This window comes from Emys orbicularis, chromosome 10, assembly GCF_028017835.1.
Source record: "Emys orbicularis isolate rEmyOrb1 chromosome 10, rEmyOrb1.hap1, whole genome shotgun sequence".
NCBI lineage: Eukaryota > Metazoa > Chordata > Testudines > Emydidae > Emys > Emys orbicularis.
The window spans coordinates 52,995,128-53,016,439 of NC_088692.1; the positions used below are offsets into that span (position 1 = coordinate 52,995,128).

Consider the following 21,312-nt stretch of genomic DNA (forward strand, 5'->3'; position numbering starts at 1 on the left):
AGGAAGAGACAAAATGATCCACTGGTAAGTGAGAGATCATTACAGAAGAGCTGAAGGATAACCTTTAACTCTAACTGTCCTGAATGTGTTCCAGGCTCCAAAGAATACAGCTGAACTCATGCTAAGTGTAAAAAATACCTCACTTGAAATCTCATCTACATTATTGACAGGAAATTGCCTGCGGAACAGGAAGGAGCTGTGAGCTTTTCCTCCGAAAAGAACCCAAGCTCCCCCATCTACCCTAAAGGATTATTAATCACTGATCCAATCCAGCAGCTGCACAGCAAAGAGAGATTAAGAAAAGGAAGAAACAACCAGTGGAAATATTACCATGCCTCATAGTTTGTTTTAAAGAAAGCACGATTGGCCACCATCTGCTGCCTGACGTCAGACACAGGGATAGCAGCACTGGCTGAAAGGGAAATGGACCCCTGCCTTTGGTGATGCATTTCTTGTGACTGTTTGTTACTTTTGCAGGTGTGCACCAGTCCTGTGCTCACCAGTGTTTGGACAGGAAAACGCTGGTGGGTGCCCTTCAATAAAGGATACCCTGGGTCCCCTCCATTTTGGAACCTTAAAGGCTTACAGCACATGTGATGCCAAATACACAAAGCCAAATGAGCATATATCCTGATATCTGAAAGAGTACTGGAACCAAGGACTTAGTTGTGTATAAACAAAGCTAGTAATCAGACTGGGCAATCATGATAATCAGGTGTAACAACGGGAATAAGTTAAATGGATGGTTGACTAAAGCCCCATGGTTTTGGAAGGAGTTCCAGTGCAGGAGAAATTCATCCAGCCGGAAGACTCCTTCACATGGGAGTCTATTCCCAACATATGGGCTGCATGAGGATAAAAGATGGCTAGAAGATAAGTCCTCCATCCCAGTGAACCGGAATGGAAGACAGATAGAAGATTCTGGAAGGGGAAGAAAAAGGAGCTGAAGAGGTCTGGGGGTAAGACAAGATGGTAGATGACCAAGAAAAGAGACAGAGAAAAAATTGGTGGGAGAAACCCAAGGAAGGGAGAAAAATGAGGGTGGATGAGAAGCAAAGAAAGGACCTGCTCAATTGACTCAGTTGGGTGACAGGGGGATGATGGGCCATGCTTTGCTATGGCTTGCCCTATTAATGATGCTGTATGACTATTAAATTTTAATGGTCTTCATGGGGTTTTCAACAGTTGTTACTTTCTTCAGCTGCATGCAAGGGGAGCTACACTTGAAAGAGGGCAGCTATCCAGCCCCCTTTCAGCACCAGGGCCCCTTCACACAGAGCTAATACATTTGGGCTGCAGAGGATGGGGAGCTCCCATTAGTTCTATGATTGTCTGACAGACAGGATAAAGACTGAGCGTTCTCCCCCACTCTGCTCCAAGCATCACCTTCACATAAAACCAAATTACAACCCAGCATGGCGTTCTAAAATACAGACTCCTCAAACTGTGAACCCACCATTCGAATGAGCCACTGGGGAAATGAACGTGTTGCCAATATGGATTGCCTAAGAGTTTTGGTGACTAATGTGGAGTTGACAAAGTCTCTCAGACAAGAAGACAATGGTGGTAAGATTTCTCTCATTAACATGCAGTTAAAATTGAATCAGAATGGATTCAATGTTGAACAGTTTTAATGAAGCAAATGTCAAGCAAGCATATCATCTTCTTAAACAAAGAAAGTCTAAAAGTTTAATTGCAAAAACACTTGTACAGAAAACTTGGCATTTCAACAATTCCAAACACATTAATCCAGCAAATGGACTCCATTTTAATATGTTTTTGTTAACATTTCTCAGAGCAAAGAAAATGTCTGACCCTGCTCCTCCCCTCACCACCCACTTAATTTTTTTTGTCAGCCAACACACTGAAAAATGTAAACTGAAGTGACACTCATGAAAAACACTGAAAAGGCAAAATTCATTTTTCATTGGATAAATCAGTGCAGATATGAAGCTTCTTAATGAGACAAAACATCATCTGTAATATTGTTGGAGAGCAAGAACTCACACCATACCCCCCCCCCCCCCCATCCCAGCTGCTTCAAAATGGGCCATGTCATCACATCTCTCTTCCTCTGTGTTGGGGAAAAGGGAAAGACTGGTCAGTCAGCATGCAGCTAACGGTAAGTACCTGCTTGACTCTCCCATCCAAGAACAGGCATGCTTTGCCCAACACAGAGATATGTTGGCAATGTGCCAGGAGCTGACGGCTACATCTGATTTGTGTAAGACAGGGCAGCTTGCAGCCATCCACACCTTAAATATGGACACAAAGTGGATCAAGCCCTCGCATCTCCATGGGGTGTATCTCTGTATTAAAGATAAGAGTTACCACTGACTGATTTGTTAGAACTCTGTGGGCCCAGGTTTTGGCTGTGGACTGCACTTAGGCTACTCCCACTTCAATACAGCAGTCAATTGCCACAATTACTAAACGGTGTGAGATGGAGGTGCTTTTTCCTGAAATGCTATTTATCTACAGGATGTTCTCCCACAACTTGTTCACTACAGAATTCAGAACTAGTTCATGCTAACATCTGCTGGTCTTGCCCAGTGTTCCCTCTAATTTTTCCCACCCGTGTGCAGAATGAATCACTTTCATATTGGTGCACATAACAAAATTCATGTGGTGGGGGTGGGACCGAGGGGTTCGGAGCATGGGAGGGGGCTCAGGGCTGGGGCAGAGGGTTGGGTGCAGGGGGTGAGGGATCCAGCTGGGGGTGCAGGTTCTCAGGTGGGGCCGGGGATGAGGAGCTCAGGGCTGGGGCAGAGGGTTGGGGTGCAGGGGATGAGGGCTCTGGCTCGGGGTGTGGACTCTAGGGTGGAGCTAAGGATGATAGGTTTGGGGTGCAGGAGGGTGCTCCTGGGCTATAGCGGGGAGAGAGGACTCCCCCCAGCTCTCTCCCCCTGCAGCAGCACCTGGGCTGGGCGGGGGGAAGGCGCCTCCCCCTGCCGCGGCAGCTCTGGAGCTGGGGCTGCAGGATAGGTGCCCCTCCCCCGGCCCCAGCAGGTCCGGGCCGCTCCTGGGTCCGGGCCCGGCTGCAACGCCCCGGCCGTGGCTGAGCCTGATCTGGCTGTCCCTGGGCCCGGGCCGCCCTGGCTGCGGCAGGTCCCCAAGAGGGTTCCCCGAGCGCCTGCGCAGCGCTAAATAGGATGTTGTGAGGTTGCACAGATTACAGGGAACTTAGGTTTTGCCTATGTTAAGGAAAAAGAAAGCCAGTGCCCCAAGTTGCAGCTCTTGTGGGTGAAGTCTTGAAAAATGATGAGAGAGAAGACAAAAACGAGTCCCCCCGTGAAGGAAGACTCGAGCTTACACGCAAATCCTTGCTGTTTGGCTTCCGTGAAGGTACCAACTGCAAGGCAAGGGGTGAGTGAGCCCCTGTCACAGAGGGCTTTGACTTGGAGGTGGCTTCAAGCAAGTGTGAAATCTGTGCAGCATGCACTAAAGAGTGGAAAAGGAGGAACTACTTTTTAATCTTCAAATATAAAATTGCAGATGCTTACATTGCAGATCTGTGAAACTGTTCTTGCTTGCATCAGCATGGCAAGGTAATAAAAGCAATCCCAGTTCATGATAGGAAAAGTCCCAAGATTTTCTGAAGGAGGAGTAGGAAGGTGGCATGTAGAACGGAGAGCGTGTTTGGACCATCATAGTAAAGCCCAAGGGTATTCAAGAAGTTTTCAACTGAAGCCTGAACTAATAATCTGACAGGAGCCCAAGGGCTGCAAATAATTTGCATAAGACGGTGCAGACAGTAGACGTCTTCATCTTTGACAAGCAGGTGAGGTGCAATTCAGAGAAACTACAGAGCTTAGCACACAAAAAGACACTTGCCATGAGTGAAAGGCCACTCAGATCAAGCTGGAACATCCCATGCAGGAAGCAGTAGTCTCCAGAAGATGCAATTTTGTATTAAAGGTGAGGGTAGCCATGGGCTGCACTGCGGAATAATATGCGCCACAATTTGCTCACCTCTGCTAAAGCTGCTCTCTGCGGTTGCACTTCATTGCAGGCCCCTTTTATAAAAATGGTTCCTTAGCGCTACAACAGCAGATGGACAGAGGGAAATGTAATTCCCCTGCCTGTTTCCCTTTGTGGTGGAGAGACGACTTGGAACATAATATAATTCGCTCAAGCAGGCTGCAGCTCACATCATATTAGACAAAGCAACATATCAGAGGACAGAAAAGCGACGTGTTTTATTTTAGTCTAAAATAAAGTTTTGCACTTTTCCTGCTGGCTGAGAGAAGCCAGCCTTTCACTTTCTCTCTTGATTACCGCTGACCTTTTCAGCAGTAAAATGCTGCACGACAATTCAATAGATAGGAACAGCGGAATCTTGCTGAGAAACAGGACACTGTATATGTGCAGCAGAGATGCTTGGAAAGAGCAGCTGGGAGGGGGAAAAGAGAGAGCCCTTCCTTCGGGGCCACTCAGTCATGAAGCGCCAGCCACAGCCAATACCAGCAGGAAGGAACCTCGTTGTACGAGATGCAACCTAGCACAAAAAAGAGAAGCTTGCACTGAAGACACGAAAGGCGGGGTAGTAAGGAAGGCTGTGTCTATCATAGCAAAGAATACAGGTGTTGCTATACAGTGCAGCAAACATCAACTAACAAGAAAAGGACAAAAGGAGAACTGGAAAGGGAGAAGGAAACCCCACAGAAAGGAAGAAGAGATACAAAGCAACATAACATTTCAAAGCTCTATTACCACAACACGAAGGCTGCCTCCACGACACAGACTGGAAGCAGATTCACCTCCATTGTTGTCCAGTCCACAGAGTGTGTGGGTATCTCCCCACCCAGCTGAAATGATGGAAAACTGATGATTGTACAGTAGTCACATGTTCTGAAAGCTTTACATGGAGGACAGTTCAAATGTTTAGTGGCTGGTGCCTGTGGCTTCATAGGAGCTTTTAATTCATTAAACAGTTTGCCCCATAGGCAAGCTGCTTAGGCAGGGACCAGGACAGATCCTGAAGTCCTGCCTCCCACCTCCAGTCTGTTTCCACCATGGCTTTTCATTCCTCACTGGCTGAATCACTTTTGCAAGACACCCCTGGGCCAGGAGACCTGCAGATGAAACAGAAACATAAATGTTAGAAGTTTAGACCAGTCTGTCAAAATAAACAGGACTTTGTGAAGAGATTTTTGGAGGGTTAATTTGAAGGGACCATATTAAAGTACACTAGATAGCTGGAAAACCTACAGAGAAAGAAGCTTATCGAGTTGCTTGGACAACTTTCCATTGAGAAACCAGAATATGATCCTTTATAAGAGTTATCAGGGAGTCAGCTCAGAGTTACCTCTGAAAATCACCTTTGAATCTGTGTTTCAGCCCAAACACTTGTTTTCAAATAAACTATTTTCCCCATATAAGTATGTATCTTTGGGGCACGGACTGTCTACTGCTCTGTGCCTGTACAATGCCCACTCTAAGGGGCCCCATTCTTGGTTGGTCCCTAAGCACTACTGTAATAAATATTATTAATAATAATCATATAATGTAACTCCCTAGGCTCCTGGGGTTCTATGTGCCTGTAACTCAGGGAGTGGCACACTGTCCCTGGGAGGAAAGGGGAGCCAAGGTGTCGGCTAGGAAACCAAGAGGGAGAGAGGAGAGCCACTATGTATAGGGCCCCACAAATTCATGGTCATGAAAAAAGCTTCATGGACGATGAAATCTGATCTTTTGTGTACTTTTACCCTATACTGTAGAGATTTCATGGGGAAGACCAGCGTTTCTCAAACTGGGGGCCTCGACCTAAAAGGGGACCATGGGGGTGGTGGGGTGTCAGAAGGGTATTGTAGAGGCTGGTCGCGGTATTGCCACCCTTACTTCTGCGCTGCCTTCAGTGCTGGGTGGCTGGAGAGCAGCGGTTGCTGGCCGAGGGCCCAGCTCTGAAGGCAGCAGTGCAGAAGTAAGGGTGGCAATATCATACTATGCCATCCTTACTTCTGCGCTGCTGCTGGCAGCGGTTCTGCCTTCAGAGCTGGGCTCCCAGCCAGCAGCTGCCATTCTCTGGCTGCCCAGCTCTGAAGGCAGCACCGCCGCCAGCAGCAGCACAGAAGTAAGGGTGGCAATACCACAACTGCCCTACAATAACCTTGTGACCCCTCTACAATCCCCTTTTGGGTCAGGAGCCCTACAGTTACAACACTGAAATTTGAGATTTAAATAATCTGAAATAATGAAATTTATGATTTTTAAAATCCTATGACCGTAAAATTGACCAAAATGGACCATGAATTTGGTAAGGCCTTAACTATGTAGAATACCAGGGGCCCAGTTGGCTTGGGGGAAGATAGCATGCAGTCTGCTTGGAGGAGGGGGCAGAGTGAAATGATTGACAAGTGAAAGCCCAGGAAGCTGAGTTAGCCTTACCAACAGGGAGTGAGCTGCCATCCCTTGGAAACCCTGGAGGTGGGAAAAGCCATTTTGGAGTAGGAAAGGGCAGGACTGGCTGTGTGGGGAGCTGGTGAGTCCCAGGCATGCATGCAGGGTTCCTCCAAGAATTGGCCTCTGGGGACCTGGAAGCAACATCCCTCAGCTTGGGCCTTACCCTCTCTAAGGTGACTCCCAGTTTGTAGAGTTTTGTTGGGAAAATTCCCCCCAGCCAGGCTGAGTTAGCCCTTTAGCTCCCTAGGAAAAAATCAGTCACCACATGGCACCACCACTGCTCTGGCTGCTAGTCCAGGGCTGGTGCCAGCTGAGAATGCATCTGAGCACTAGGGTAGGAGACTAAAAAGTTTGGATTTTTAGTATAGTTTTGTAACCTGCACCTTGAGCCCTGCACCCCTTTGCGGTAAGGGGAAATCCTGGGTCCAGAAGCAGCCTGATTCCTGCATGAAGAGGACACTTGATATCAGCGATCATCAGCCCTTCTGCAGTAATTGAGGAGTCCAGAGCCATCTCTGAACCGGAGGATCATTCGCGGAGTTGTGAGGGCATGCTTTAGTTAGCTAGTCAGAGAGATTGTTTAAGAGACCCTCCCACTCCTGAGCTGTGTCCTCAAGCCAGTGGGTAAGAGTTGGGGATTTTATTACCTGCTGCCTATTAAACCTGTGAAGGGACATGCCAACTTATCCCACTTGGGAGTCTTTGGGGCTGTACTGAACCCAGTCAGCCAAGTTGCTAACTGTTGCACAGAAGATATTGTGGTCACAATTCATCAAGGGCCCCTACAAAGTACGCATACCAATGGGATGCTAATTTTTATGTTTGCTATATCAGGTCACGTGACTGGGGGAATTCATGGGTATTATCAGTGTGGGCACCAGTGTCCCTGAGAATAGTGTTCTACCCTGTTGTGTTATACTTATCTCCTGTTTAAATATAATTACTGTGTTGAATATAGTGTGTGTGTGTGTGTTATTTCTTGGGAGTCTCCAACTATCTGGCAAATAAGTGGAGGTTACCCTGTGGTTAGAATTTTCCTCCCAAGCTGCCCTGATGATCCTGCCAGAAAGGAGCAGGGGCAAGGTGGGGTGGGGGGCACCTCCAAATAAATTCATATGGGAAGAAAATAAATAAGTTACACCCTACTGAGTGGAAGGCAGGATCCAGAAGAACCCAGGCCTGTCCATCTAAAGCCGCAAGGAGATGGGCGCCTAAGGAGGCAACTGGGTGGATAGGGGGCATTATAATGATATTTCTATGTACATAAAGTGTACCTCTATATTTTAATTTTCTGTTTGGTGTTTCTGTTCTTCAGTGCTGTGTAATACAGCCATTTGTTAGGTACTTTAGCTATCAGAAATCAGCTTAGCTCTGTGAGTACAGTATTTTTGAAGAATACCATAAGTGTAAAAGCAAATAGGTTTCTGATCATCAGTTTTATTTTTAAATGTGCCTCTGAGCACCAAGCGATCTTTTTTGCTGATACACATTCTTTTGAGAACATACTTATACTGTATATTAGACTAACAAAGGGAAGATGGTGCTGACAATCTACCAGTGGTAGACTCTTAGTAAGTTCTCTCACCTTCTCCTATTTTAAGGTTCTTGCTTTTGGTTACAAGTCCTATCTTCTCTTAAGTGTAAACCCACTTACACAAACACCCATCTCCCGCCCCCAACTTCCTTCACAAGCTCCTGTCATTGGATGTGACAATGCCAAGTGCATATCAGGACAATTAATTGCACCATGAGAGCTTGGAACATCAGGCCCAGTTGTCTGTACACATTTGTATAATGCAGCCAGGCCACTATTAATTACATTTTTTTAATTGCCTTATCTACTGTTTTTCTAGGGATGGGTTGTTGTTTTTTTACCATAATTGGGAAGGAGGAATTCTGGAGCAAAAACATTTTTTCCAAACTGCTCAGAGCTGAATCCAGTTTTTCCAAGAACAAAATATTTACATCTTGAAACCACAGAAAATGTCAGTGACTCCTAGAAAATAAGAATCCTCTGAGGCTTCCCATGACAACTGGGACCCAAACCATACAGCAGAAACTGCCTAGATTTGAGTAACCTTGAGATAGGTTATGGTGCTGTAAAGAGAAAACATCTGTCTCAAGGACTGGGGTGCCCTTCCAACACCTGACTGATGGGAGACCACTTTACCAGTTATTCTATTTTGTCTCAAGTTCTCCCATCCCCCTCCAATCCCCAATTCTCTTTTTTTGTTGAGCCAACAAGAGTGCTAATTGAAAACACTGTGTGAAAATTAGAAGGCAGATGAGCTACTGAAAATCCCAGACCTAGATCCACAAGCTGTTCCCTTTCATAAATAGCAGCAGTAATGCCACTTCTTTATTCTGCTGGGAGCTCAGTCATCTCTTAGAACTACAGTCCGTTCCATCTGGCTACCCACTGGAAGGACAATGATCTTTTAGCTTAAGCTACTCTGTAATGGGGAACATGTAATTAATTGCACTGTGCAATATCACAAAAGGTCACGACCAGGAAGGATGAAGACTTCTGCCTTTATATTTGCAGACAAACCCCATCTCATAACACATTAAGTCAGAATTTTAGCTGCATTTATACATGCCATTCATAGCGCAGAATATGCTGGAATGTACGGTACATATTCCAAAAAATCCAGGCCAGTATACTTACAGCAACAAAAGCAGGTAAAAGATTCAAGCCCAGGATATTCAGATCGAAATTGCAACATTATAATCCTTTTGTCAACCCACAAAGTATGCTAATATGTATACAGCATGGGGAGGTATATTATAGTGCAAAGGTTGGGTTGTTTTGTTTGCTTGCTATTCATCAAGTCTTTTATTAAGGCTTTTCTAGATGGTAAGCAGCAAAGCAAAATTTGCAGAATCGTGATCTCTGAAATACTATAAGCATATCATAAAGATGTATCGGATCATTAAACCTCAGCAAATGCTATGTGTGGCCTGACCCAGTTATATCTTGCTTAATTTATCTGTATACCTGCAGGTCCAAAAGAACAACACAACACATAACCAATTTGACAATTTCTGTGTGCTACAGACTTGCTAAGTGTCCATAGCAAAATGGGAAGCTGTTTTAATTTTAGGAATTGGGATTAGCTGGTGAACAACCCTTTGGTGATAACAGGATTTCTCAATGACTACCAAAACTAGCAAACACTCACTGCAAAATTCTTCAGATTCATCATGCTCGACAGAGAAATCTTCTTGTCAGTACGTCATGCATGCAAAGGAATGTTCCTCCTTCTCTGTTCTACTCCAGACTTTGACAGTCTTATTATTCATCTGATACATCAACCAAGATGCTGAACAATCCTGCGACATACCAAGCACTTAAGCCTCCCTTAGAAATCAGGGAGGAGATTTTCAAAGCCATAAATGGGAGTAAAAACACCCAACTTCCACTGAAAATGGTTGAGCATCTCACTGTTCTCTGTGCCTTTAAAAATTTCTCCTCATTTATTTCCAGGCTTGGTGCAATGGATGTGGTGTAGGTGCTGGTAAGCAAACCAGTCTGAGCAAGGGGGTGCTTACCCAAGTCACTAGCGATCAAGCCGGTTTACAACCTCTCGGACTGTGGCTATGAGATTCTCATTCTCCTGTGGGTTAGCCAGAATAATACTGTGCAGTCTGTTCATGTACGAGTCAATGGTGTCCATTGTGGGGGTCTCCCCACTGCCTACAGTAAATATAGTGCAAGAAAGAAAAAAAAGCCACAGAATATTTAGATAACTACAGCAGTATCAAACATTACCATTCTAAGGAGCGTTTGCATCAAGGTGAAAACATATTGCACACAGTTAGACCCAAAAGAAATGTAACTGAAATAAAGCATAAATCTTTAGCAACAAAAGCCCAGATCCTCAAAAGGTATTTAGGTGCCTAACTTCCATTCATTTCAGTGGAATTTAGGGCCAAAGGGATCATATGGCAAGGGTATACAGCAGTACTGTTCCCTTTGTCTGCACCTGTAAAAGACCCTCTGGGACTAACAGCCTCCCCCCACAAAAAAGAGAAGAGAAAACCCCCAATACAGAGAGTAATTGTATTAAAAAGTTACAAAACTGGGAGACAGTACCCTTAACTCTAGCCCTCATCCTGCAGCCATTGTCAGGCTCCAACTTGCAGCACAGGAAAGGTTTAAAAACGGACCTGCAGCCTAGAATTAGTAAACCAGGCCACGGAAAGTAAATTCACAGGAACCAGTGACATACAACTAACAGAAGTTGGACTTAAGCAGTAGTAGAGAAGCCCCATAAAGAAATGGGGATTACCTGGTAGTGGGACTCCGGCAAAGCTGCTGGTGAGTGCTTGCCGTAAGGTCTCCAGATGCTGCTGCAGCACTGTGTTCCGGCTGCGCTCCTGGATCACATCCACCTCCAACTTCTCCACAGCAGTGCGCATACTCTCCACGTGCTTCTGCAGGGCAGCGTTCCTCTCCTCAAACTCCATGTTGGATTTACGCAGCTGGCGCAGCTCTGCTTCCCGTGCTGTGAACACACCCCAAAAAGGTATGAAATAACTGTAGAAAGTAGTCCTGTGGCAGTGAAGCAGAATGTTCAGGGATGTCCACTCAACTGAGGATGATTAAAAAACCAGTGCTATTTTGGGCTACATATGAAGAAGCATCACACCACAGAACAGCGAGTTGATAATGCCTAGAATTCTGAAGTTAATTCTGAATTCAATTTAATACCCGAGATACTGACAAATTAGAGTGAGTTCAGAGCAGAGGAACAAAAAAGAATAGAGGGATTGATTGAGGAAGGAAGATTGAAAGAACTACTATGAATACTTTCAGCACACTATAGATCAGCAATATAGTGACAAGGGGGCTAGAGACCAGCAACTGACTACAAGTATTAGCAGGGTGTACATTTTAGGTGCCTGAAGTTGAAATTTATTAGAGTGTGGAATAATCTCCCAAGGGAACTGGCAGATACCCCATCACTTGAGACATATGAATCTATTAATATAAAATCAAACCCCTACAGCAATGGAGAATATATTGTAGAAAATTTTGGCTGGGGTCATGGACTAGTTGGCCCAAAGAGACTTTCTCTTGTCTAACTTCTGCTAACTAGTGCACATTATCTGCTCAACTATTTCAAATATTTCCTCATTCTAACAGAGCAACTGCAGTTGGAAAGACTGGGAAAATAGCATCTATATGAGCTCGCCTACAGCTTGTACACCAGCACCATTCTCCACAGAGAATCCTGTTGGAAGAGGGTAGGCCTGGAGTACCTATCTGCTCAGCCATTATACTCCTAAGAGATACTGTAACCTTACTAACACACTGAGCCATCTGACTTCACTCTTTACGTAAAGCACTTTCTGTGGCAGGACTGGCGAAAACACTGCATGAGTTTAATTCACCTTTGCTGTGATTCAGGAACTCTTCTGTGAAGATTGGGATATCAAAAACAGACCTCTCCTTCGTGTCTGCTTCTTTCTGCAGATAGAAAGTGACAGTTAAATACTGCTAATTCTCAATTGCTAATAAAAGAAGTGACAGATCTATCAAGAAAATGAGAAGAAGGATGGAGATGATTCCAGCAAGCCCCTTTCTCTAAAGAAGCTATTGGGCAAATCGAGCATTGAACTGGAGATGACAGGGACTCCCATTCCTAGAAAGCCACAAGGAATTTGAGAGATACAAGGGAAGTGAGCGTTTAACAAATGTAGATCTCAATGGTTCAGATATTTCATATAACCTGCCACCTAACTTTTTTACCTTAATGAAACTACACATTACACAAGACTTCAGTACTTTCATAACTATTCTCATGAATTCATCCACCTCTCCAAATTACCATACTTCAGAACAAGCCTCTATAGTAAGACAAGATGGCAGATAAAGTAGATGATAGTTATAGTAAGTTTCACAGCTCTGTTTTTGACTATCAATGCCAAGATATCCAGTGAGAGAACAGGGAAAGGAGCTGAGAAAAGAAAAGGGAGAACCTTGCAGTGGGTCTTACAGTTCCTTGTTTCTGTTTGTTAGGGATTGCAGAAGGTGCAGAGGTGACATATTCTGCCTCAGAAATAAAGACAGGAGCTACACAATACTTTAAATGAGCCATACCTTTGCCAAGCAGACTATTATTCAGACAGCAACAGAGGGTCCTGTGGCACCTTTAAGACTAACAGAAGTATTGGGAGCATAAGCTTTCGTGGGTAAGAACCTCACTTCTTCAGATGCAAGTAATGGAAATTTCCAGAGGCAGGTATAAATCAGTATGGAGATAACGAGGTTAGTTCAATCAGGGAGGGTGAGGTGCTCTGCTAGCAGTTGAGGTGTGAACACCAAGGGAGGAGAAACTGCTTCTGTAGTTGGATAGCCATTCACAGTCTTTGTTTAATCCTGATCTGATGGTGTCAAATTTGCAAATGAACTGGAGCTCAGCAGTTTCTCTTTGGAGTCTGGTCCTGAAGTTTTTTTGCTGTAAGATGGCTACCTTTACATCTGCTATTGTGTGGCCAGGGAGGTTGAAGTGTTCTCCTACAGGTTTTTGTATATTGCCATTCCTGATATCTGACTTGTGTCCATTTATCCTCTTGCGTAGTGACTGTCCAGTTTGGCCAATGTACATAGCAGAGGGGCATTGCTGGCACATGATGGCATATATAACATTGGTGGACGTGCAGGTGAATGAGCCGGTGATGTTGTAGCTGATCTGGTTAGGTCCTGTGATGGTGTTGCTGGTGTAGATATGTGGGCAGAGTTGGCATCGAGGTTTGTTGCATGGGTTGGTTCCTGAGTTAGAGTTGTTATGGTGCAGTGCGTGGTTGCTGGTGAGAATATGCTTAAGGTTGGCGGGTTGTCTGTGGGCGAGGACTGGCCTGCCTCCCAAGGTCTGTGAAAGTGAGGGATCATTGTCCAGGATGGGTTGTAGATCACTGATGAGAACACTTCAACCTCCCTGGCCACACAATAGCAGATGTAAAGGTAGCCATCTTACAGCAAAAAAACTTCAGGACCAGACTCCAAAGAGAAACTGCTGAGCTCCAGTTCATTTGCAAATTTGACACCATCAGATCAGGATTAAACAAAGACTGTGAATGGCTATCCAACTACAGAAGCAGTTTCTCCTCCCTTGGTGTTCACACCTCAACTGCTAGCAGAGCACCTCACCCTCCCTGATTGAACTAACCTCGTTATCTCCATACTGATTTATACCTGCCTCTGGAAATTTCCATTACTTGCATCTGAAGAAGTGAGGTTCTTACCCACGAAAGCTTATGCTCCCAATACTTCGGTTAGTCTTAAAGGTGCCACAGGACCCTCTGTTGCTTTTTACAGATTCAGACTAACACGGCTACCCCTCTGATATTATTCAGACAGTTTTTTATCATGGGTGAAAATAGACAGACACAATGGTACAGAATTTGTGCAAATTGCTTATGACTAGCAAGGATGAGGTGGTTTGTTTTTCATTTTCTGGGGGAAGAGAGAGGGGAAAAGGGAAGGATGTTTGTGTGTGCTTTTTTAAAAAACAAACGTCTGCTCCCTTGCACTCTTCCGGGTTCCTGATTACAGTGGAACTCATGCAGATCTCCATCATTGTGGGAATGACTTCAGTCATTCAGGTTTGTACCCTTTGCATGCTGCAAAGCCAAGCTCTGCAAGGGCAAGGTTCATGAATCCACAACTGTATAGGGCATTGATTGTTTTCTCCCAGATTACAGGCACAGGAGCATCAGAACTGCTGCAGGAACTATGACCTGGGGGATAATTCACATCCCACCACCTCAAACACACATGTTGTCAATCAGGTGTACATTAGGGGTTATAAGCGTGTATGTTGGATGTTGCCCCTAACTCTCTTAACACCACATTGTTGGCAGGTGAGCAGCAAAGCAAAACATACAAAATCTTGACCTCTGAAGTGCTGTCTGCTGACAGTTCCACTATTAGGACTCCAGTAAGTTTTGCTGTCCTACCTGTGCACAGAATAGAAGCATCGAGAGATCCTAAATCTGTGAGCAGAGAAGGCAAGTGGGAGACAACACTAAGCTGAACACTATTTGCAACAATATTTGCTGAAGGTCATCTTTTGTGGTCCAAGGGCTGCTTTTTCTGCTAGACAGAATGATGGTATGTAACTGCACCCTCACCTATTACTTAATTGTGTGTAGTAATGACACGACTGCGCCTTGGGAGATTGGGAATGAGTATATAAAGGATGTGGCAACAGACTAGCCAGTGTTCGTACAGATTTCAAACTTCTAGTTATTATATCCCCAGATTAGGTGTTTTCTAGTGGGATATGGAGGGAAGTGAAAAGAGAACAGAAACTATAATACTGAATAGTTCTAAACCAATTCCTCAACTTGGGTCCAGCAGGGACTGTGCTGATTGAGGTGTCATTATTATTTATTAAGTGCTGATAATGTGTGTGGTGGAGCTAGGCAAATTTTTTTGGTGAACAGTTTATTCACCAAAAAATGCAATTTCAGTTGACACAAAACTCTTTGAGAATCTGTGTCAAGTTCACCAAGTAGTTTCAAATGAAATGGGGGAAAATGAAATGGTTCAGAAATGTCAAAACAAAATGTTTGATTTTGAAGCAACCCAAAATTTTTCATTTCAATTACCGGCATTGTGACAAAAGCAGAGGAGGACTAGAATCAAAAAACAGGAAAAGGGAGAGGAGGTGGCAGTGGCAAAAGACACTTTTCTAACCTGTAGTCTAGTGGTTAGGGCATTCGCTAGTGATGTGAGAGGGCTGGGTTCAATTCCCCCCTCTGCCTGGTGTGGAGAAGGAATTTAAACTTCTGTTTCCCCCATTGCAGGAGAGTGCCCTCTCCACTTGGCTATGGGATATTCAAGGATGGGTCTTTCTCAGCATTTCCTGATGAAACTCTTCCACTGTTTTTAAATAAATAGTCACTGAAGCCAAGACTTTAACGTGGCCCTCCCACATCCCAGGTGAGTGCTCGAAGTACCAGGCTGTAGAGTTATTCTCGCTTTCTGTCCCTGTCCCAATGACTATTCATTGTCATACACAGTGGCAATTCATAGTCATTCATATTAACAACGAAGTTCAAATCCCTTCCCCACATCAGGCAGATGGGGGAATTGAACCCACAGCCCTCTCATATCACTTGTGAATTCCCTAACCACATCCCAGGTAGGTGCCCTGCCCACTGAGCTAAAGGTTATAGGGAGGCTGCTTTCTCCTTCTCCTCTTCAGGTCAAAACAAACACGTTTCATTTTGATCCCACTTGAAATTTTGGATTCATCAAATATTTCAACAAATTTGGGGTTTGGTTCAACCCAAAACAATTTTTTTGGAATTGCCAATGAACCAAAAAAATCCATTACTCACTCAGCTCTAGTGTGCGATGTTGTACAACACAACAAATGAGACTGTCGTCTTTTAAAATTAGAATTAAAACAAGGAACATGACCACCTGGGATCAAACATCTAGTAGTTTTCACAAGTGTAGTGATATCAGCACCTGGTACCCTGGTCAAATTAAACTCAGATAATTACATTCTAAAATTCCCTTGCTGTTTTTGTGTGCGCAGAAGGTAGTCTTCACTTTCTTTCTGGAAATGTGGTGTAGTGGTGGTGTTCTGTACAGTTGAACAGCTGTCACAGCCTACCCAAGAGATGACTACATTTCAGTGGTAAATGAAGCGATCCCAATTTATGGTTTGTGTGTCTATTAAGTATGCAAACCATTTTAAAATCATCAAAGATAAAAGGTGCAATATAATTTGAAGATTTTTTATTTTATTTTTATTATTTTGTTTTTAACAGAAAAAGGACAAGACAGACAGACAAAATGTAACCCTGATGAGTTATTATGAAGACAGTTTTTTCTTTAGGGATTTCTAAAAAGTAGTTTAAAGTCCATATTTTTAGTGATGCCTCAGTCATAATTTCTACAAGTCAAAAGTAATTAGAATAAATGTTTGTTTTCAAAGTATATACTGATGATGTCAAAGACACAACAGAGCTTTCTTGGTTGATAAATTGGGGTAACTATAATCAAACTGCTGCTTAATATAGGAACAAAATAAGCATTAGAGAAATTGCTACTGAAAGCAGAAGGTTCTCAAACCTCTAAAACATCTTGGCTGGTAAAATGCACCAAGAAATCATTCCTTCAAAACCATGTTTAAAGCCTGAGATAAAATGCCTCTCTCCTGCTTCTGCCACCACTATGGTCTTTTATATTTGAACACCTTGGTCTTTAAATGAAATGTCAAACATGATTTGGTACCCAGCAGAAAAGCTAAGTGGTTAACAGCCTATCAGGGAATTCTGGCAGCTAAGCTTAGTGTTTCATATTGGTGTCTGGCTCATAAAGGGGCTAGACTGGGGTGAAGCGAGTGCCATTTGGCAGTCAGCCAAGATAGACCTGGCTAGATGGAACTTCAAAAACCTTCCAAGTGTTTACCTGAGTAAACTGTCAGAATCGGTTTATTTAGTTTTTACTTTCTTTTTTTAAAAAGTAAAGCGGAGTTTCATAACGTGGTAAAATTGCAGCTGGGAAGCCCTAGATTCAACAAGAGAGCACAAAGCTCACATGCTACACACCAAGTGGGCTGGTACTCAAGACTGAGAGCAAAAGAAAAAACAAACAAACAAACAAACAAACAAAAAAAAACACGGTCCTGATTTTCTGAGGAGCTGAAGAGACGCAAAAATGTCACAATGGCTTTCTTTATCGCACCCATTATCTACCCAAATTCTGATGCAGGTTACTGCAGGAAAAAAAAAAATCTCAGGATGTGTATTCAGAAAATGAGGAGTCATGTACAGCAACAAGCCTGGCAATGTATCATCTGATCTTAACGCCCTCTAGACAAACACAAATTAATTTAATCTAGAACTCCGGAGTCTCAGCAATAACACACTTCAAGGAACGCTGGCAATTATGCAGCTTGCCCTCCAAGTGCTTTTTGCTCTACCAGCCTAGGCAATTCATGCTTGATACTACTAGCTATGTGCTGGAGGCATTGGCATGGACCAGTAATGGCTCCTACAGACTGAAGGGCAGAGGAGAGGGTATTACAGACATTATATATGGTGCCCCAGGGTAGAGATTCTTCAGGTACAAAATAAAAAATATTAAAGCAATTAGGTGAAATTGCTCAGTCTCTGAAAGGCAACAGAGAAATTCTACTTAACGGAAGACTGGTAATGAAAACCCATCAGCACTCTTCCATTACCAAGTACATTACCCAGCATGTAAAGGATCCTCTCGGGGGCTCGGATATACTTAAGCCACTCTGAGGCTTGCTCAGGGGATTAAAATCATAAGGATTTGATTACCCCTTCATTGAAAAGGCTTAATTTGTTCAGGCTGAGTGTCATTTTCTCATTTCTCATAAATTAAAAGAGAAACAAAAAAATTATTGTTTCTATCTTTGTCTTTAAATGAGATGGAGACATTTCCAGAATGTCAGCCTGGAAAATTATTCATTGGGCTGTTAAACTGGGGTTGGCGTTAGGGGCTTCAGAGACACACTGGACTTGAAATTCTTAATAGGGATAGAAGATTGAGGGTATGTGGGGAAGGGGAGAAAGAAGGGAGAAGAGACGTCTTTTTGAATATCATCCCTGCTATGGTCATATGCGTACCTCTCAATGCTCTGCATTATAAGGAATACTCCCTATTGGGTAGACAATTTTTGTTGTGCTCCACTACTCTGTCAGGCCCTTTGCCCTGCACTATACTCTACCTTATAGACATCATCAAGCAGGCCCTCCTTTCCTTAGAATGGATTGGCCACTTCATGGAAGCCTTGCCAGTAAGGAGGTATGTTTTTTCTAATCAGCTGCATGAAGCTGGAGCTATTCTGGTTCCAACAATTTCAGAAAAGGTGGAGCAGAAGAGCAGGGAAAGAGAAGAATACAGAGAGAACATAGAGAGAAGAGAGGTACTTATGTGCTTCTGTTTTCTTCTGCCCACAAGAGTGTCATGACAGGCCATACAAACAGTGCCATGTGATAAGGGAAGGGAAAATAACACCACTGTAGAAAGTCTTATTACATTTGAGATTAGTAAGGTCACTTTTGATTAGTGTGAAATATTGAGAATATAAACACAAAATCTCAGTTATTTTAAACCAAGAATAAAGTTCACAGCAGTCACTGTTCATCACGTATAATATTCCACATAAAAATTCATGAATATGGGATTTATGTGAAGAGTAATCTATATATTTTATTGTGATTAATTCAAATTTACTTCATGTTTTTGTCCTTTGCTATACTTTTTGAAGGTCATTGCTATGCACATGCACTGTGTTTAAATGCTAAAGTGATATCAACATTGTCTATGGTAGCTAAACTATTACCACTGAGGAAAAGCTTCCTTGACCCAGAGGTGCTCCCAAATTTTTTGCAAGGGATAATTTAGCAAATCCTCTCTGATGGTCATAGAACTACCACAACAGCAAGCAATGGTGATTAGAGGAAGGAGAATAGGACAGGGATCCAGGAGCTCCTGAGATCTTAAATCTAATGATGACTTGCTGTGCAATCTTGGACAAGTCACTTAGCCTTTCTGTGCCAGTTTCCTCCTTTGTAAATGGGAATTACACTACTTACCTACATTAGGCCTTGTGTACACTTGCAGTGGCGTGTAGGGTATGCATAGCTACACGCTGCAGTGAAAGGCAGGCTGTGTGGTATATACCTACATGTTGCAGTGGAAGGCTCTGGCAGTGGAGAGGCAGAGGAATACTACACTGCTAAAAATAGCAGTGTAGATGTGAGAAGCACTGCTTGCGTGTAGGGTATACCCCCTAAGGTTCTAGCATGTCTGTAATCTATTTGCCTAAGCAGTGCCTCACTGTCTACATTGCTATTTATACTAGTGAAAGCTAGGCATGCCGTGTCTGTACTCTGCACACCACAGTAAGTGTAGACCTACCCTTAGAGAGGTGTTGTGAGGATTTATTAGGTAACTTGAGCACAGAGTTTTGCAAATATGGAAAGGTAGAAAATCCTGAAGGGGAGAGGAGAGGAGGCTTTCAGAACAGGATGCCTAGCCGGTGGAGTTCCTAACTCCACTTGAGCAGTCCCTGCTCGGATGGAGCATAAGAACGCCATAGGGATGTGCAGGAGGGCAACTCTCCTCCATGAGTGCATTTAGATAATGATGATCTTTCAGTAATCATATTACATAAATTGAAGGATAAGAATTAAGCCTGTTTGAATTTTTGAAGTGACTTGTCACATGAACACTGCTGTTAAACAGAATATTTATGTAATCTAAGTTTTGCACAAGTACTATATTACTGACTGGGACAAGGTTACAGTGTTTTGTGGGGGTTACTAATAAAAAGTCAACTCCCACGTGGCATGCAGATTTAGGCACTTCATATTAGACATTTTAAGAGTCCATCTATTTCTAAAGGTTCGTCTGATAGGGAATACTTGGCTTTGGGGGTCAGTGGGAGAATGCATCTGAGCTGAAAGCATCCAACCAAAGCTGCTCCCTGGAAATGAAATGTATTACCCTTAAAGTAGACAGGAGCAGCAGAAATTAAAAAGTTGCAGTGGCTTGGCAAGTGGCCATCACAGTCATACTTCCAATAAACCCACCAAGGGGTACAGAAACTGATGACTTTCCCTGAAAAGGAGGCTGGCTGGGAGCTTACAGAGGAAGAGCATTGGCAGGAAAGTCTCTTGCCCATATTGAAAAAGGGGATGATTCATCTACTTGGTTTTTTTTCCTATTTGCTTGCTGCAGTTTGGTGACTGTGAAGGAAGCACCTGGCCTGGGACCCTATGTAAAATGGCCCTTGTTGTGTTTGGTTCTGTTAAAAGACTGACAATTACAGCACTTCGGATAACTTTGTTGTCAATCAGGATCCAGAAGGTTTAGTGTCTGTTTTACATCAGGGAATCTAGAGTCTTGTTACAGCAAGGCAGTATTTTTCATTACTATTCACTTATTTGGTATGCTAAGAGGTGTTACAACAGGCCTCCCAACAACTTGGCCATTTCCCTCCCTTACCTTGGAAGAAACCACATGGTGGTTGGTGTACTGGAACAATGACCTAGAGGTGCGACTTATTTGTGCATGATCGGTCTATGTCTCAAGCTGGCCATAAGGATGTCCTAGACATTACATGCCAAATTTTCAAAAGAACAGTTTCCCATTTGTAGGCATTTCTGCTTCCAAAATTGTCACCTGCAATTTTGCAGCTGAAGTTGAATTACACGTACACCTCAAGTACATAAAAGACACAATTATTCTGAGGTATACTCAGAATTTGTTCTGAGGTTCCAAATCACAGGTGTATGTTTTGCAATGCAAATGACACCTACAAAAGGAGAGGCTGGGCCTCAGCCCTTTTAAAAACAAACCCTAAACTCCATTTCCATTTTGTTTCAGATAACTTATATCTGCATGGACTAGCTTCTGATTTAGCAGAAAGCACTCAAAACAGCACATAAATAACTCAATTGCTATTCACTTTTGATTCTTTGGTCCTGGGGATCATCTATGCACGCGACCCCAAAAAAACTGTATAGAAATTCGCATAAATCTATATCTAGAGCAGACCCTAAGCTGGTGTAAACTGTCATAACTCCATTGACTTCAATGGAAATTTTCACCAGTTGTGGTTCTGACCCCTGCTGTGTAGAAGAAAGCAAGGTATTTACCTCATGGTCATGGGCAGTCTGTCGCGTTCCATCTGAAACAAACAAAAAGATAAGATGATCTTGGAATGAAAGAGAACTGAAGGAGAAAGTTAGCTGTACAACCCAAAAGCACAGCTACACAATCTGTCTAGTTATACTATAAGGGATTTAGCACACAGTATCTCTATCTACCTTAGGTTTTTCTAATGCACCTGTCACAAGGCACAGTAGTGTGTACATAAACCTAACCATTCTGCATACACACATGCA

The 21,312-nt window shown here is 43.4% G+C and overlaps 1 protein-coding gene across 1 annotated transcript in view; it reads right to left on the reverse strand.

Moving 5' to 3' along the window:
* Window positions 1-4,477: 4,477 nt before the first annotated feature.
* HMG20A (high mobility group 20A) overlaps window positions 4,478-21,312 on the reverse strand; it is a 79,160-nt gene continuing 62,325 nt past the window's right edge. Inside the window, exons 7-11 of the mRNA XM_065412033.1 lie at window positions 21,064-21,095; window positions 11,800-11,875; window positions 10,695-10,910; window positions 9,955-10,099; window positions 4,478-5,075 (exon numbers count right to left, since the gene is read on the reverse strand). Of these exons, the coding sequence (XP_065268105.1) occupies window positions 9,963-10,099; window positions 10,695-10,910; window positions 11,800-11,875; window positions 21,064-21,095 (461 nt within the window). The 3' untranslated portion in view covers window positions 4,478-5,075; window positions 9,955-9,962. The remainder of the gene's footprint in view (window positions 5,076-9,954; window positions 10,100-10,694; window positions 10,911-11,799; window positions 11,876-21,063; window positions 21,096-21,312) is intronic.